This window comes from Heteronotia binoei, chromosome 7 (genome assembly GCF_032191835.1).
Source record: "Heteronotia binoei isolate CCM8104 ecotype False Entrance Well chromosome 7, APGP_CSIRO_Hbin_v1, whole genome shotgun sequence".
Classification (NCBI taxonomy): domain Eukaryota; kingdom Metazoa; phylum Chordata; class Lepidosauria; order Squamata; family Gekkonidae; genus Heteronotia; species Heteronotia binoei.
In genome coordinates, this window is record NC_083229.1 from 8,413,128 (window position 1) to 8,432,366 (window position 19,239).

Here is a 19,239-nt window from a genome sequence, read left to right on the forward strand (position 1 = left end):
CCCCATAGCTTTGCAAGTTCTGTACATACAGGTGGTGCTAACCCAGAAATGTAGTGAAGTGATTCCTTTGCATGAACAGCTGCCTATGGAATGCTGTTCAAAAGCAAGGAAGGAGGCGTAAAAACAAGCTTTAATTAAACTTTGGAGTGTGGGGCATGGCTCAATGTTAAAGCAACTGCTAGGCATGCAGATCGTAGAAGGTCCCAGGTTCAATCCTTGGCATCTCTAATAAAATAGGTGATATGAAAGACTTCAGACTGAGACCCTGGGAACCCAGTTTGGTATAATGGTTAAGTGCATGGACTCTTATCTGGGAGAACTAGGTTTGATTCCCCACCCCTCCACTTGCAACTGCTGATGTGACCTTGAATCGGTCACAAGTTCTCTCAGGGCTGTTCCGTTCAAGAGCAGTTTCTGTCAGGGCTCTCTCAGCCCTACCTACCTCACAGGGTGTCTGTTGTTGGGAGGGGAAGGGAAAGAAGATTGTAAGCTGCTCTGAGACTCCTTCAGGTAGTGTATGGCAGGGTATAAATTAAATCTCTTCTTCTTAAGAACATAAGAGAAGCCATGATAGATCAGGCCAATGGCCCATCCAGTCCAACACTCTGTGTCTTCCTCTTCTTCTTCCTCCTCTTCTTTTTCCTCTTCCTCTTCTTTTTTCCTCTTCTTCTTCCTCTTCTTTTTTCCTCTTCCTCTTCTTCTTCTTCCTCCTCTTCCTCCTCCTCCTGAGGAAACAGTTCTGACCTTGATGGACCAAGGGTCTGATTTAGAATCACACAACTTTGTGCGTGTTCAAGACGCAGCTGAGGGACGGCTCCTCGGGCTGAAAGTTCGCGGGTTTTTGTGTGCGCGGATTTTGCATTGCCTCCTAATTTGAGCATTCAAATTGAAATTCTTCAAACAGGAAGTTAGGTGGGAATAGATGGCTACCAATCGAAGGGGGGGGTGGGATTGCATATATTAGGGAGGGGCTGTGGCTCAGTCGCAGATCCTCTGCTTCTTATCCAGAAGGCCTCAGGTTCAATCCCCAGCAGCTCCAGTCAAAAGGACTAAACAGCAGGGCTTTTTTGAGTCGGAACGCACAGGAGCGCCGTACCGGGTGGCTTGGCCAAGGCTCAGGCTCAAAAAGGATCTCTCGGAGAGTGAAGGCACTAGGCAGCCACACGCTCCCAGATCTCTCTGCTGCCTCCAGCCTCCAACAGGCTTATGAAGAGAGTGAGAGACGAGGAGCCACCCACGAGCACCCCCTCGTTGTAGAAGCTCAGCCTACTGCTGCCTGCTCCGTCACATGTGGCTCTCTTTCTCTGGCCATGGTTTTTTTGGGGGAGGTGAAACAAGGTGTCTCATCCGTGAACTGCAGCTGATGGCACTGGACGGTTCCGTGTCACTATGCGGCAAATAGCCTACTGAATGAGTGACATCCCTTCCAGTGACATCAGGGGGTGTGGCCTAATATGCAAATGAGTTTCTGTGAAATGCAGCTGTTGGCACTGGACTGTTTCTGCTAAATGTAGCTGATGGCACTTGACTGCTCTGTGTTGATATGTGGAAAGTAGCCTACTGAATGGGTGACATCACTTCCAGGGACATCAGGGTGTGTGGCCTAATATGCAAATGAGTTTCTGCTAAATGCAGCTGTTGGCACTGGACTGTTTCTGCTAAATGCAGCTGATGGCACTGGACTGTTCAGCGTCAATATGCGGAAAGTAGCCTACTGAAAGGGTGACATCACTTCCAGGGACATCAGGAGGTGTGGCCTAATATGCAAATGAGTTTCTGCTAAATGCAGCTGTCGGCACCGGATTGTTTCTGCTAAATGTAGCTGATAGCACTTGACTGTTCCGTGTCGATATGTGGAAAGTAGCCTACTGAACGGGTGACATCACTTCCAGGGACATCAGGGGGTGTGGTCTAATATGCAAATGAGTTTCTGCTAAATGCAGCTGTTGGCACTGGACTGTTTCTGCTAAATGCAGCTGATGGCACTGGACTGTTCCGCGTCGATATGCGGAAAGCAGCCTACTGAACGGGTGACATCACTTCCAGTGACATCAGGGGGTGTGGCCTAATATGCAAATGAGTTTCTGCTAAATGCAGCTGATGGCACTGGACTGTTCCGCGTCGATATGCAGAAAGTAGCCTACTGAACGGGTGACATCACTTCCAGTGACATCAGGGGTATGGCCTAATTTGCAAATGAACTTCTGCTAAATGCAGCTGATGGCACCGTACTGTTTCTGCTAAATGCAGCTGATGGCACTGGACTGTTCCGCGTCGGTATGCGGAAAGCAGCCTACTGAACGGGTGACATCACTTCCAGTGACATCAGGGGGTGGGGCCTGATATGCAAATGACCTTTTGCTAAATGCAGCTGATGGCACTGGACCGTCGATATGCGGAAAGCAGCCTACTGAACGGGTGACATCACTTCCAGCGACATCAGGGGTGTAGCTTAATATGCAAAATGAGGTTCTGCTAAATGCAGCTGATGCCACTGTACTGTTCTGTGTCGATATGGGGAAAGCAGCCTACTGAGTGGGTTACATCGCTTCCAGTGGCATCAGGGGTGTGGCCTAATATGCAGATGAGTTTCTGCTAAATAATAAGTCATGTGAAAGACCCCTGACGGAGACCTGGCGGCGTAAGGCACCTTCGTGCGTCTTCACGTGGGTTCATTTGACTGCTCATGTTATCAAATAATCCAGTGGGGAGTTTCCCATGTTGTTCTTCCAGACCAGCAGTTTCCTGAGGATCAGTTTCTACAGGAAGGCCTGATGCGGTTTGTTAGCTAGTCATGCGGCTGAATTGATTTCAGGGCTATCACACTACAGGCGGAGAGAATTTGCAAAATTCACTCTCCCGCACCAGACACACCCACCCATTCACCTCGGTTGTAGCCTGGTGGGGGCTGGAAATCTCCCAAAATCACAACTGATCTAGAGATCTGTTCCCCTGGAGAAAATACCTGCTGCAGGGTGGGAGGTGGTGGACTCTATGGCATTTTATCTTGGTTAAGTTAACCCCCCCCCCCCCCCAAGCTCCACTTCTAAATATTCAGGAATTTCCCAGCCTGGAGATGATGAAACTATCCTGAGGATATTTCCTGAACAATAGCTTACCTCTTCCCTCCTCCCCAAAAAAAGAAAAAGAAGAAGACGACTGCAGATTTATACCCCGCCCTTCTCTCTGTATCAGAAACAGAGAGGCTTACAATTGCCTTTATCTCCTTCCCCCACAAGAGATGCCCTGTGAGGTAGGTGAGACTGAGAGAGCTCTCACAGAAGCTGCCCTTTCAAGGACAACCTCTGCCAGAACTATGACTGACTCAAGGCCATTCCAGCAGCTGCGAGTGGAGGGATGGGGAATCAAACCCGGTTCTCCCAGATAAGAGTCGGCACACTTAACTACTACACCAAACTGGGAGAGAAGATAATATTTTAGGACTGCTTTTTTGGGGAAGTCTGGCTCATTTCATTTTTTATGATATACGACGTTTTCTGTTAGCTCTCTCTTCACCCCCACACTGGCCCCGTTTCATTTACAGCGCCGGCGATCATCCGTCCTGTCGAATCTTTCCTTGCTCCAGGTGACGAGGCCTCATTCTCCCCAAATTGCTTCTTTTCAGCCCAGAGCCCCAACTCTGCCGTTCGCTCTTGACTGCTCCCTTTCCCGTCATCCCTTCTAAATTGCGGCCAGCTTCCCTGGCTTGAATCACCTGCTCCGTCTACCTCCCCCACCCCATTTCCCCGGCCAGGAATAATTAAGTTGTTATTGAACTGCTGGACAGGAAGAGAGAAAGGGCACGGAGTGTCAGAGATGGTAAACCCGATTTCGGCCTGCTCGAACAGATCCGTTATTCACCTTAATAACTCGGCGTGAACTTTCAAGCTGAGAGAGGAGAGATACTGTTGCCCCCTCCACCCCCCCCCCCCCCCACATGTTCAGATGTGCTTGAAAAACCGCTTCCAGCCCTCTGAATCCTCACAATTCAAGTTAAGAATGTGTTGCTAGAATGGGCCATTGGCCTGACCCAACATGGCTTCTCTTATTTTCTTCTGTGACACACAGTGTTGGACTGGATGGGCCATTGGCCTGATCCAACATGGCTTCTCTTAGGTTCTTATGTCACACAGAGTGTTGGACTGGATGGGCCATTGGCCTGATCCAACATGGCTACTCTTATGTGACACAGAGTGTTGGACTGGAGGGGCCATTGGCCTGACCCAACATGGCTTCTCTTATGTTCTTATGTGACACAGTGTTGGACTGGAGGAGCCACTGGCCTGATCCAACATGGCTTCTCTTAGGTTCTTATGTGACACAGAGTGTTGGACTGGAGGGGCCACTTGCGTGATCCAACATGGCTTCTCTTATGTTCTTATGTGACACAGAGTGTTGGACTGGATGGGCCACTGGCCTGATCCAACATGGCTTCTTTTATGTTCTTATGTGTGACAGAGTGTTGGACTGGAGGGGCCACTGGCCTGATCCAACAGGGCTTCTCTTATGTTCTTATGTGACACAGAGTGTTGGACTGGAGGGGCCATTGGCCTGATCCGACATGGCTTCTCTTATATTCCTAAGCCGTTTATTCCTGTGACCATCACCATATCCTCTAGCGCAGTGGTTCCCAACCTTTTTGCCACCAGGGATCGGCAGGGTGGGGGAACTGAATTTGGCCTCAAGTTAAGAATGTGTCTCGAACCACCGGGCCCCGGACCGATACCGGTCCGTGGCCCATCAGCAACCAGGCTGCCAGCTGAGCTGCCTTTCCCCCGCAGTGCCCCACAACCTCCCACCCTTCCCAGTGCTGCTGCCTCCTCCTCTCGTGTTGCCTCCTCCTCCCTCTGTGTTTGTTACGTTAGGCCAGGGAAAGCACCTTCCCGGCTCTTTAAAAGCTCACCTCCCTCCCCCGCGGCAGCAGCTGATCCATGGGAGAAACCGGCAGCGGTGGCGAGCGACCGCTGAACAAGCCGCGCTGCCCTTGCCTCCGGAGGCAAAGGCAGCGCTGCTTGTTTGGCAGATCACTCACCGCTGCTGCTGTGGGGGTAGGGGGTGGGGAGGGAGGCGAGCTTTTAAAGAGCCAGGAGGACGCTTGCCCTCGCTTAACATACTGAACACGGAAAGAGGAGAAGGCGACGCAGGAGGAGGGGGCGGGGCGGCTGTGCGGCGCGGGGGGGGGGAGGCCAAATTCATTTCCCCCACCCTGCCGATCCCTGGTGCCAAAAACGTTGGGGACCATTGCGCTAGAGGATATAGTGATGGTCACAGGACATGTTAGACTTGATCTTCGCGTCGGGAGTTCTAGTGGACGATCTTGCTTCTATAGCGGTGCCATGGTCGGATCACTATGCCCTCAAGGCTCGTATGGACGTCCCACCCCAACCCCGTTTGGGCGGCGAGCTTATTTTAGCTCGCCCGCGGAGCCTGATGGACCCGGAACGGTTCCTGACGGCTCTGCGGGATCCCTGCCCCCCTGGCGATTCCCTCGATGACCTGGTAGAGTCCTGGAATAATAGGCTCACCGGAGCCATCGATGAGATCGCGCCTAGGCGTCCTCTGCGCCCTCGCGCAAGGCCGACACCCTGGTATAACCAGGGGCTGCGTCGGCTGAAACGGGGACTCAGACGACTAGAGAGGCAATGGCGGCGTACTCGAGACGAAGCGACTCGAACATCTTATAGAGAGGTTATGAAGTCCTATGAGATGGCAGTCAAGGCCGCAAAGAAAACTTACTTTGCGGCGGAGATTGCGTCCGCAATTTCGCGCCCGGCACAACTGTTCAATACAATTCGGACCCTTACAACGCTGCCACAGGGCAGACCAAATTTTAATGAATTGGAAATTGGCTGTGAGGCTTTTGCGGATTTTTTTGCGGATAAAATCGCATCGCTCCGTTCCGACTTTCCTGCCATATTAGATACAGTTAGCGAACCTGAGGCTCCGTGCCTGTCTTCGGATCGCGTCCTGGACGGCTTCGGCGCGCTCAGCCTGGAAGAAGTTGACAGGATCCTCCTATCTGCACGCCCAACAACTTGTAAATTGGACCCATGCCCCTCCTGGCTTATTAAGACCTGCCGGAGGGAGCTAAGATATCCTATACGGGATATCATAAATAGATCCCTACTGGAGGGGCATTTTCCATCAGCGCTCAGAGAGGCGGTGGTCCGTCCCCTCTTGAAGAAAACATCGTTAGATCCGACCGAATTGGCACACTATCGGCCGGTATCGAATTTGCCCTTTTTGGGCAAACTTATCGAGAGGGCAGTGGCGTTGCAGCTACAGAGCTTCCTGGAGGACGCTTCTATCCTTGACCCCTACCAGTCTGGTTTTCGCCCGGGCCACGGGACGGAGACGGTGCTGGTCGCCCTGGTGGATGACCTTCAGCGGCATCTGGATCAAGGCGGCTCGGCGGTGCTGATGTTGTTGGACCTATCGGCAGCGTTCGATATGGTCGACCATCGGCTTCTGGCGCGCCGCCTTGCCAACGCAGGGATTCAGGGGTTGGCCTTGCAATGGTTTTCCTCTTTCCTTGACGGTCGGGGACAAAGGGTGGCGATTGGGGAGGAACTGTCCCGGAGACACACGCTTGATTGCGGGGTGCCTCAAGGGGCGGTGCTCTCCCCGATGTTATTTAACATCTACATGCGCCCCCTTGCCCAGATTGCCCGAAGGTACGGGCTCGGGTGTCATCAATATGCTGATGACACCCAGCTCTATCTGCTTATGGATGGCCGGCCCGCCTGCGCCCCAGAAAATCTGGACCGAGCGTTACAGGCAGTGGCTAGGTGGTTTAGGCTGAGCGGGCTGAAGCTGAATCCGGCGAAGACAGAGGTCCTGTGCTTTGGTCGCTGCGGCCCGGGAAGGGAAATCCCCCTGCCAGTTTTTGACGGCGCGCCACTAACAGCGTCGGGCAGGGTTAAGAGCCTGGGGGTGCTGTTGGAGCCTTCACTGACAATGGAGGCCCAGATAGCAGCCACTGCCAAGTCCGCGTTTTTTCACCTTCGGCGGGCGAAGCAGTTGGCCCCCTTCCTGGAACGTGACGACCTGGCAACAGTGATTCATGCTACGGTCACCTCGAGGTTAGACTACTGTAATGCCCTCTACATGGGGCTACCCTTGTGCCGGACCCGGAAACTGCAGTTGGTGCAGAACGCTGCTGCCCGGCTGTTATTAGGGCTCCCAAGATGGGAGCACATTCGGCCGGGGCTCCGGGATCTGCACTGGCTGCCAGTAATATTCCGAGTCCGGTACAAGGTGTTGGTTATTACCTTTAAAGCCCTATATGGCCTAGGACCTGTCTACCTTAGGGACCGTCTTTCCCCACACGTTCCCCAGAGAGTACTACGCTCGGGTTCACAAAACCTGTTGGTAGTCCCCGGGCCAAAGGAGGCCTGTCTAAAATCCACCAGGGATCGGGCCTTCTCAGTAACGGCACCTTATTGGTGGAACCAGCTGCCGGAGGAGGTGCGGGCCCTGCGGGACCTAGGGCAGTTCCGCAGGGCCTGTAAGACAGCCCTCTTCCGGCAGGCCTATAATACTGACTGACAAGGAAATCTTTTGGATGGAACAAAATGCATCTGTAGACCGCCGGTTTTTATCTATCTTGCTTTTATTAATTTATGGTTTTAATTTTACTTGTAAGTGTTTTAAATTGTAGTATTTGAATTATCATGTTGTAAGCCGCCCTGAGACACTTCGGTGCGAAGGGCGGGGTATAAATCCCAATATAAATAAATAATAAATAAATAAATAAATAAATAAACGGCTTAGGAATATAAGAGAAGCCATGTTGGATCAGGCCAATGGCCCCTCCAGTCCAACACTGTGTCACATAAGAACATAAGAGAAGCCATGTTGGGTCAGGCCAATGGCCCCTCCAGTCCAACACTCTGTGTCACACATAAGAACCTAAGAGAAGCCATGTTGGATCAGTCCAACATTCTGTGTCACACATAAGAACCTAAGAGAAGCCATGTTGGATCGGGCCAATGACCCATCCAGTCCAAGATTCTATGTCACGCATAAGAACATAGGAGAAGCCATGTTGGATCAGGCCAATGGCCCATCCAGTCCAGTACTCTGTGTCACACAGTGGCAAAAAAAAAAACCCAAGTGCCATCAAGAGGTGCACCAGTGGGTCTAGAAGCCCTCCCACTGTGCCCCCTCAAGCACCAAGAATACAGAGCATCACTGCCCCAGACAGAGAGTTCCATCAATACCCTGTGGCTAATAGCCACTGATGAACCTCTGCTCCATATTTTTATTCAATCCCCTCTTGAAGCTGGCTATGCTTGTAGCCGCCACCACCTCCTGTGGCACTGAATTCCACATGTTAATCAACCTTTGGGTGAAGAAGCGCTTTCTTTTATCAGTTGTAGCCTGACTGCTCGGTAATTTCATTGAATATCCACGAGTTCTTGCATTGTGAGAAAGGGAGAAAGCTTTAAATGGGAATTAGACATAATCATGGAGGATGATTATGATTATTAATGGCTGCTAGGAGAACTTCCATGTTCCAGAGGCAGTCAGCCTCAGAGCGAAAGAGCCAGGAGGCAACATCAGGGGAAGACTTCAGCCTCTATGCCCAATTGTTGGCCATCTGAAGGAATTGTTTGCCCACTGTGTGAGAAAGGATCCTGGACTAGATGGACCACTGGTCTGATTCAACAGACTCTTCTTATGTTCTTCTCAGGGAAGGCCACAGCAGCTCAGCACTGTTGTCAGCTCTCTAGAGGAACTGGTTGGTCCCTGTGTGGGACAGGATGCTGGACTAGATGGACTGTTGGCCTCATCCAGCAGGGCTCTTCTGATGTTCTGCTCAGGGAAAAGCATTGGCTTTTCTGCACTGCTGTTGGTTGTCCAGAGGAACTGGTTGGCCCCTGTGTGAGACAGGATGTTGGACTAACACTAGTGGACTATTGGTCTGATCCAGTTTGTTTGGAGTGTTTGTCTGTTCTTAAGTTCTTCCCATAATTTAATAATTGGAATGAGGCGCTTTCATATCAAGGAGTCCACTAGAAGATTGTTTGTGCAAATCATCTAGAAGCAAGAGTGGTTCATAAGAACATAAGAGAAGCCATGTTGGATCAGGCCAATGGCCCATCCAGTCCAACACTCTGGGTCACACAGTGGCCAAAAAACAACAACAGCAACAACTCTAAGTGCCATCAGAAGGTTCACAAGTGGGGCTATAAGCCCTTCCATTTTGCTCCCCCACCCCAAGTACCAAGAATACCGAGCCTCACTGCCCTAGACAGTTCAATAAAATGCTGTGGCTAATAGCCGCTGATGTAACACTGCTCCATATTTTTATCCAATTCTCTCTTGAAGCTGTCTATGCTTGCAGCCGCCACCCCCCCCCCCCCCCCGTGGCAGTGAATTCCATGTGTTAATCACCCTTTGGGTGAAGAAGGACTTCCTTTTATCAGTTCTAACTTGACCGCTCAGCAATTTCATTGAATGCCCACGAGTTCTTGTCTTGTGAGAAAGGGAGAAAAGGACTTCTTTCTCTACTTTCTTCAGTGCATGATTTTTCTCTACTTTTCTACTTCCTCCACTTTTCTTCAATGCATGATTTTTTTTACCACTGAATTTTGAAAGCTGACTTTTTTTAATAGCTCCAGTATGGTTTTATCCCTTATTTTTAGGGTTGCCAACCTCCAGGTAGGGCTGGGAGACCACCTAGAATTAAAACTGATCTCCAGGGTATATTAATCAATTCACCTGGAGGGGAAAACAAAGACAGCTTTGTGTGCGTGTTTGTGTGTTCAATGACCCTGCTGAGCTCCCTCCAGTTTGGTGTAGTAGTTAAGTGTGCGGACTCTTATCTGGGAGAACCGGGTTCGATTCCCCACTCCTCCACTTGCAGCTGCTGGAATGGTTTGAGTCAGCCATAGCTCTCGCAGAGTTGTCCTTGAAAGGTCAGCTTCTGGGAGAGCTCTCTTAGCCCCACCCACCTCACAGGGTGTCTGTTGTGGGGGGAGAAGATATAGGAGATGGTAAGACGCTCTGAGTCTCTTGAGATTCAGAGAGAAGGGCAGGGTATAAATCTGCAGTCTTCTCCTCCTCCTCCTCCTCAAAACCTATCTACTCTTTCTCCTGCGCACAATATGGGAACCATTGTAGTGGCCTACCTTACAAGATTGTTGTCGTGATTACTGTATGTGTTCTCATTGACTCCTGCAACCTGATCACAATCCTGTACTATGTACGGTTTTGCATTTTTTCAATAAGCTTGTAAAAAAAAAGAATTAAAAAAAAGATTACTGTATGTGAAGCTTTTAAGACCCTGGAAATGCTGTACAAATACAAATTATCGTTATCTTGTAAATTCACCAGAGTAACTGGGGACAGTCCATACATCCTACCTTGGTTTACTAACATTTCTTTTTTGTCTCTCTGTCTGTTTTTAGCCACACAGATTGATCCAAATGAAGTCCAGGAGCTCTTCCAGGAAACGTCGGCGAGTGTCTTCCGAATCAATGCTAATGGTGCGTATGTCGATTGCACTGGGTATTATTGTGGTGAATGCACCACGTGCAACACACACACACACGTAAGAACATAAGAGAAACCATGTTGGATCAGGCCAATGGCCCATCCAGTCCAGCACTCTGTGTCACACTTAAGAACATAAGAGAAGCCATGTTGAATCAGGCCAATGGCCCATCCAGTCCAGCACTCTATGTCACATAAGAACATAAGAGAAGCCATGTTGGATCAGGCCAGTGGCCCATCCAGTCCAACACTCTGTGTCACAGAAGAACATAAGAGAAGCCCTGTTGAATCAGGCCAGTGGCCCATCCAGTCCAGCACTCTGTGTCACACTTAAGAACATAAGAGAAGCCATGTTGGATCAGGCCAATGGCCTATCCAGTCCAACACTCTGTGTCACAGAAGAACATAAGAGAAGCCATGTTGGGTCAGGCCAGTGGCCCATCCAGTCCAACACTCTGTGTCACAGAAGAACATAAGAGAAGCCATGTTGGGTCAGGCCAGTGGCCCATCCAGTCCAACACTCTGTGTCACAGAAGAACATAAGAGAAGCCCTGTTGGATCAGGCCAGTGGCCCTTCCAGTCCAACACTCTGTGTCACAGAAGAACATAAGAGAAGCCATGTTGGGTCAGGCCAGTGGCCCATCCAGTCCAACACTCTGTGTCACAGAAGTACATAAGAGAAGCCATGTTGGGTCAGGCCAGTGGCCCATCCAGTCCAACACTCTGTGTCACATAAGAACATAAGAGAAGCCATGTTGGATCAGGCCAATGGCCCATCCAGTCCAACACTCTGTGACACACAGTAGCCAAAAAAAACAGGTGCCATCAGGAGGTCCATCAATGGGGCCAGGATACTGGAAGCCTTCCCACTCTTGTCCCACAAGCTACAGGAAGATAGAGCATCACCGCCCCAGGCAGAGAGTTCCATCAATACCCTGTGGCTAATAGCCACTGATGAACCTCTGCTCCATATGCTTATCCAATCCCCTCTTGAAGCTGGCTATGCTTGCAGCTGCCACCACTTCCTGTGGCAGTGAATGTGTTCCACGTGTTAATCACTCTTTGGGTGAAGAGGGACTTCCTTTATCCGTTCTAACCTGACTGATCAGTGGTTTCATTGAGTGCCCATGACTTCTTGTCTTGTGAGAAAGGGAGAAAAGGACTTCTTTCTCTCCCTTCTCTGTCCCATGCATAATCTTGTAAACCACACACACACACAGAGCACACCATATTTAAATGAAATGCAAACTCAGCCCCCAGTATGATCCAGTCTTCCTGTCCAAAGTTGTTGTGTCCCCTAAGTGACAGGCTGCAAGGCAGTTCCAATCTCTTTGGGAGGCTGGGGAGAGTGAGTCGATGAAGGGAAAGGAAAGGTCCCCTGTGCAAGCACCAGTCGTTTCCGACTCTGGGGTGACGTTGCTTTCACAATGTTTTCACGGCAGACTTTTTACATTGCCTTCCCAGTCATCTACACTTTCCCTCCAGCAAGCTGGGACTCATTTTACAGACCTCAGAAGGATGGAAGGCTGAGTCAACCTTGAGCCGGCTACCTGAAAACCCAGCTTCTGCTGGGGATCGAACTCAGGTTGTGAGCAGAGCTTAGGACTGCAGCGCTGCAGCTTTAACACTCTGCACCACCGGTCCTGTTCAGACGCACAGTTTAATCAGTTGTCGCTGCTGTTTCCTACTGCATTAAAAGTGGCTGATCAGACAGCAAAATCTGCCTCCCGGTAGTCAGTCATTGTCGCCCCCCCCCCCCCCCAATCCTTCTCCGAACTGGATTATTTTGTTACCTGCTCCTTTGTGGGTTTTTTTTGAGTTGTCCAGTTTTACCTCATAGTTTTCCCCGTCTGGGTAGTTCTGCAAGATTAACCAACTTCCAGATGTCTAAAGGCTGTCCCAGAGCAAAAGGAGCCTCGGATATCTGGTTTACGGCCGCCTTTTTTTTTCAGTTATAAAGGAAAGGGCATCTGCTTCTTAAAAAAGAAAAGCAAAGCAAAGTAAGAAGCCATGGAACTTTTCCAGTGCCTAATTGATATATATATATATATTTTTTCCTGGCTATGAGTTAACATGAGTGTCTGATCCTGTCTTTTCTGTTAAGAAGAAGAAGATGATATTGGATTTATATCCCGCCCTCCACTCCAAAGATTCTCAGAGTTGGCTCACAATCTCCTTTACCCCCCACCCCCCACAACAGACACCCTGTGAGGTGGATGAAGATATTGGATTTATATCCCACCCTCCACTCCGAAGAGTCTCAGAGCGGCTCACAATCTTCTTTACCTCCCCCCCCCCACAGACACCCTGTGAGGTAGATGAAGATATTGGATTTATACCCCGCCTTCCACTCTGAATCTCGGAGCGGCTCACAATCTCCTTTATCTTCCTCCCCCACAACAGACACCCTGCTCTTTCAAGGACAACCTCTGCCAGAGCTATGGCTGACCCAAGGCCATTCCAGCAGCTGCAAGTGGAAGAGTGGGGAATCACACCCGGTTCTCCCAGATAAGAGTCCGCACACTTAACCACTACACAAAACTGGATTTTGACAGATATTTTGGACAGAGACCTTTCGAGTGTCCGGGCAGAGCAAAATCAGGGTGACTTCTCCACCCAAGACTATATTTTTCAGTGCTTCACAAAACAGGCAGTCAGGTACCCTGGTGGGCCTTTTGACCAAGCCATCCTGTAAGAATATTGTAGGGGGTGACATCTATTTATATTTGGAACATAGCTTATTGCTGCCCAATTTTTACAGTTGTTTCTTTTGGAGTACAGTTATTCCCAGGAACTGCTTTGCATATTAGGCCACGCACCCCGATGTAGCCAATCCTCCTGGAGCTTACAGTAGGCCCTGTAAGAAGAACCCTGCAAGCTCTTGGAGGATTGGCTACATCAGGGTGGCGTGGCCTAATATGCAAAGGAGTTCCTGCTACAAAAATAACCCCTGATTATTCTATGGATTAACTCCACAGTTAGCGGGGTCAGTGTTAGCTGTACAATTGCTTTAAAGGTGCCGGATGTGGCCTTTGGACTTGGTCATCTGGACAGTGCTGTGTTTCGGAGCTGCAGTTGGAGGTTGTCCTGTCTGGAGGTTTGGTTGAGCAGCTCCGCAGCCTTGGTGTGAGAACCCTGGCTGTTGCATCCTTCCTGCAAGGTTAATCCAGGGGTAGCCCATCTGCCTGGATTGGGTGTGCAGTGTTCTTCCCACCTGCTCTTGGGACCAAAACTGCTGACTTCTGGGACTTCGGTAGGCCTGGTTGCCTTCCTGTCCGTAAAACCCTGAGAACGCCTGCTGCAGCCGTCTCCCACCCACCGGTCAGCTGCTCCCTTCCTGCCTTCAGCTGGTCCCTTTTATCCTGCTCTTAGTTCCTGTGTCCTTGCTCCGACTCCTGAACAAGGCCTGGGAGCCAGTTTGATGCAGTGGTTAAGCGTGTGGACTCTTTATCTGGGAGAACCAGGTTTGATTCCCCCACTCCTCCGCTTGCAGCTGCTGGAATGGCCTTGGGTCAGCCATAGCTCTCGCAGAGTTGTCCTTGAAAGGGCAGCTTCTGGGATAGCTCTCTCAGCCCTACCCACGTCACAGGGTGTCTGTTGGGGAAAGGAAGGTAAAGGAGATGGTGAGCTGCTCTGAGATTCCTTCAGGTAGTGAAGGGCAGGTTTATAAATCCCATCTATTCCTCCTCGTTTCTTCTTCTTCTCCTTCTTTCTCCTTCTCCTTCCCTTCTCCTTCTTCTCCTCCTCCTCCTTCCTCTTCTTCCTCTTGTTCCTCTTCTTCTTCTTCCTCTTCTTCCTCTTTTTCTTTTTCTTCCTCTTTTTCTTCTTCCTCTTCTTTTTCCCTTTCCTCTTCTTTATCCTCTTTCTCCTCTTCTTCCTCTTCTTCTTTCTCTTCCTCTTCTTCCTCCTCTTCCTCTTCTTCTTCTTCCTCCTCTTCTTCCTCTTCCTCTTCTTCTTCCTCTTCTTTTTTTCTCTTCCTCTTTTTTTCCCTCTTCCTCTGAAGATGCCTTTACACCAGAGGAGTCCTTTGCTTCATAGGAGCTCGTACTGGTGGGCCTCCCTTCTGGCTGTTATTTCTTGGCTGTTTCTGCCCCACCTGACTGTTCTTCCACACAGGTCTGCTGTTCGCTGTAGGGCCAGCCCCCACTCCGCCCCTTCTCACCCAGAAGAAGGCCGCCCTGGGCTCTAACATTTGGCTGTGAGAGTCACTGACTATGAACTCATCAGCTTTATAAGGGGATGAGAGAGATTCATGGAGGAGAAGTCTGTCAGTGGCTACCAGCCATGGGGACTGAGGGGAACCTGCACGTTCAGCGGCACTAAACGGCTGAATCCCAAAGGCAGGAGGCAACATTGGGAAGGGCCTCAGCCTCTGTGTCTTGTTGACGACCCTCCAGAGGAACTGGTTGGCCACTGTATGAAATAGGAGGCCGGACTAGTTGGACTGTTGGTCTGATACGGTATGGTTCATATGATCTTATGAAGGCCTCCACATGTATGCTCTCTTGTTGGCCATCCAGAGGAACTGACTGGCCACTGTGTGAGACAAGAGGCTGGACTGGATGGACCCTCACTGTTCTGATCTAACAGGGTCTTCTCAGGAGAAGGCCTTGACCTCTGCACCGCGTCATTGGCCCTTCAGAGGATTTGGTTGGCCACTATATGTGACAGGATGTTGGACTAGATGGACCATGGTCTGATCCAGCGGGGCTCTTCTTATGTTCTTCTCAGGGGAAGGAAGAAGATGATGATATTGGGTTTATATCCCGCCCTCCACTCCGAAGAGTCTCAGAGCGGCTCACAATCTCCTTTACCTTCCTCCCCCACAACAGTCACCCTGTGAGGTGGGTGGGGCTGGAGAGGGCTCTCACAGCAGCTGCCCTTTCAAGGACAACCTTTGCCAGGGCTATGGCTGACCCAAGCCATGCTAGCAGGTGCAAGTGGAGGAGTGGGGAATCAAACCCGGTTTTCCCAGATAAGAGTCCGCACACTTAACCACTACACCAAACTGGCTCTCCTCTCTGCCTCTCTTCTCTGTTTTTGAGAGGTCTCTGCCTCTCTTCTCTGTTGTTGGCCCTTTATAGGAACTGGTTGGCCATTGTGTGAGACAGAGGTGTCATGAGTCCTGACAAGGAGGAGCTGGAAGGTTAACAGACCTGGAAGAGTTGCCAGCCAGTTCCTCAGCTGAACAAACAGCAGCTGGCCCATCAATCACTCTCCAGGCACCAGTGTCAGCTGTTGATGATCAATCTCCTCCAAGAGTTCAAAGCAGGCTCAGGAAAGAACTTTCAGAGCGAAGACATGAGGCATGCCAATGCTTCAGATCTCTCAGCCCTGAGTTCTAGCAGAGTCACTGCCACCCAGGCAGCAGGCTGATTGAGACTCCCATATAGCTCCCACCCAGGACCTGTAACCTTGTGGAAGCAACAAGTCTATTCTCTGGCTTGCATCCACGCTCCTTCCTGATCCTGACCTGCTTGATTTCCTTGGCACCCTGACCTTTTGGCTTTTGGACATTGACTTCTGATTCGGTTTGTGATTCTGCATTGGTGACTTGACTCCTGCTTGACTTCCTGGACTTTGACCTTGGACTGGCTTTGGACTTCTGCCTGCCTGCCCCCAGAGAACGTGACAGGAGGCTGGACTAAATTGTCCATGATCTGATCCAGCAGGGCTCTTCTGATGTTCTTCACCTACCAATTTAGCAACATGTTTAATTGCTTCGTTCATAGCTGCCTGGGCAATAAACATCTTATAAATAAATGAATTAAGAACGCTAATAAAATGTACAATACATCACATCTGAGGGGCTAATTGCCGAGAATATACTGTGGGGAACAGTCTTGGCTTGGACAGATGGGAGGTCTGGTATGCAAATAGCTGTCATTGTGATTCAGTTATTAACGACTTAAGATGTGTGTCTGTGTGTGCGTGCATGCGTGTGTAGTGAAGTTTTTACAGCACAGAGCCTTGTTTCCTCGAGGAGAGGAGGAACACAAAAAACGGCATCATTTTCGTGGCACAGAGACAAATGGAGTTGGCATTTTGGAACAAAGAGGCTCCCAGTGAGAGCAAGCATGGGGTAGTGGTTAAGAACGGCAGGCTCTAATCTGGAGAACTGGCTTTGATTCCCTCTTCCTCCTCCACATGCAGCCAGCTGGGTCACCTTGGGCCAGTCACAATTCTCCCAGAACTCTCCCAGCCACTTCTGCTCATGAAGTGTCTGTTGTGACTCCTGAGGTTAGGAAAAGCAGTGTGTGTGTGTGTGTGTAGTTAGTTAGTGTTCAGTTGCACAGTTGAGTCTGACTCTTTGTGACCCCATGGAGCAAGTCACGCCAGGCCCTCCTGTCTTTCACTATCCTCCAAAGTCCACTCAAATTGAATGCCTTGTGGAACAGCTCTGTCTTACAGCTTTATCTATACAGGGCTTTTTTTTTGTAGAAAAGCCCAGCAGGAATTCATTTGCATATAAGGCCACACCCTCTGATGCTAAGCCAGCTGGAACTGCGTTCATCCGTCCATCCATCTCTCTCTCTCTTCCTCCTCCCTCCATCCTATCTACAGAGGGTGGGGGAAGTTACCGGGTAGGCCTCGGCTAGCAATGTGCTGATATCCCTGGCGATGTGTTGGCACCATTTTCGTTGTGCGCAGAAGTGCTGTCAGTGCAAGACCAGGGTCGCTCTAGAATTTGAGTGAAGCTCTATGGGAAAACCATTGAGTTTTGCTCAGATGGCAGAGAGACCCGGGCATCACTAACTGTTCTGTCGCCACTTCTGTGCATGAGAAGACTGTCTGGATGTGTGACGGCAGATCAATAAGAAATATTAATAAAGGATCAATAAGGCATAAGAACTAATAAGAGCTTGTTGCAGTGTGACTAGACAGAGTTAGTAGAGCTTGCACTAGTAAGGCAGGAAACAGAAGGAACAGGTGCGGAGCAAGAACTGTAGAGAAACGGAAACAGAAAAGCAGAAGTAAAGGGTTGTGGTAAGGATTGGTGCAGAAAGAAGGATAAATATTTGAAGTAAATAATTGTAAGTGAGGAAGAGGGATGAAATCATTGATAGACTATAGGAATATGTATCAGCTTGCTTTTATAGGTTGCTTTACTAAAGTACATTAGAGCAGCTAAATAAGAAGCTTGTTATGGAAGAAAGAGGAACTAGAAGGAACCAGTGCAACTAGAAGCAGAGAGAAAAAGAGGAAGTAGCAAAAATGCGGTTAAGGTTGCCCAGGGTTGCTTAGCGACCCAACGGACCAGAGAAAGAGGAAGATGAGATAAGTGTATAAGAAAGGAGGCAGGTATCAGTAGGCTTCACAAGAATTGTATCAGGCTTTGCAAGTATTATATCAGTAGGCTTTAGGCTATGCAATAAAGGACAATAAAAACAAAGAAGGTGATTGGTTTACAGATTGGGTTAAAGGGTATATAAGGCCTGCGTGCCTTCTTGGTTGTTGCTCAGACTGATGGTCTGGAGCCCGTGTACAGGGCCCATGTGCACGATAAATAAAGAAAGCTGTTTTTCCTGACGTCGCCTCACGCTGCCTCTGTTATTGATCCGGCTGGAATTGTAACGTATGAGCTTTGCCTGCTACAGATGCTTCTGGTGTCCCCCCATTTTTCATGTTATTTCCCCCGAGTCCATATGATTGGGGGGCGGTCAAGGGTCCCTGACTCCAGTGGGGGTCTGGGGCCCCTATCTCACGTGCTGGCCCTCCTCCCCTTCTGAACGTGTTATTCCATTTCCCACGGTTGAGTTTCCATGAAGAGCAGTCTTCTGCATCTATTTTCTTTTTCAATATCTTGACGCTTCCGGAAAGAAAGCCTCATAACTAGAGCAATTTCCACACGGCAAAAGTCATTCAGAAAGTCTAATTAACCTGGGCATTTTTGATGTTGTCACGTTTCGCCTTCGAAGCCATCGGCGCGCGGGGTTCAACTTTGGATTGATTTATGGAGGCCGTGGCGGCAGGCGTGGTCTAAAAAGGAGCTATCTTACGAGAGACTCTTCTGGAAAGATTGGTCTCCAATGGTAGAAAAAGCTGAGAGCTGTTTGTGAAAAACAGAACAAAACACCCATTTATAGTTCCATGCTGGCTAGAGGTTGAAATGGGAAGATATAATGAGAGGCTAGGAGATAAGTTTTGAGAGGCTCAATGCATTTAAAAAAAAAAATAGCAAGGGGCATGGTCCAGACCGCACTTCTGTTTCCCATTTGATTTTCCCATTAAATCATGTGCCCAGCTTTGGCTGAATCGGGTCCTCTCATTTCATTAATTCTACATGTGAAATAATTTAAAATTACAATTTACTGTCACATCAGGGTGATTCCAAATTGGCAGCCTAGTGAGATGTTTCTGAAGGAAGGAAGGTGAAGCGTATCTAAGATTCGTGGCAAAAAAAAATAGTTTAATGAGGTGGTTTAAAGTTTGCTTTGTGAATTTTCGGTTGTTGTCGCTCTCATTTAAAATTGCTGTAACGGTTTTTTTTTTTTTGTCTGAGGCGTGCTTAATTTTAAATCTTCCTGGTTCCCAATTTACCTCAGGCCTGAAGCAGTGAACCTCAAAAGGAATACACCCCCTCAGAACATAACTGTAAATAACTAGGCTGGGGGTAGGCAGTGCACCCATTATCTATAGATTGATTTCTCAAGCATGGGCAGATCTGTGGATATCTAAATCCAAAGATCTCACCTTGAGAGAAATGAGATTTTTCTTTAAACTTGGGGAACCCCTCCA

General features: G+C 49.4%; 1 protein-coding gene across 1 annotated transcript in view; it reads left to right on the forward strand.

Annotated features, from left to right (window-relative positions):
• The window catches only part of TSNARE1 (t-SNARE domain containing 1), a 570,576-nt gene that overhangs the window by 56,319 nt on the left and 495,018 nt on the right, over nt 1-19,239 (forward strand). Inside the window, exon 2 of the mRNA XM_060243065.1 lies at nt 10,416-10,515. Coding sequence (XP_060099048.1) covers nt 10,416-10,515 — 100 coding nt within the window. The remainder of the gene's footprint in view (nt 1-10,415; nt 10,516-19,239) is intronic.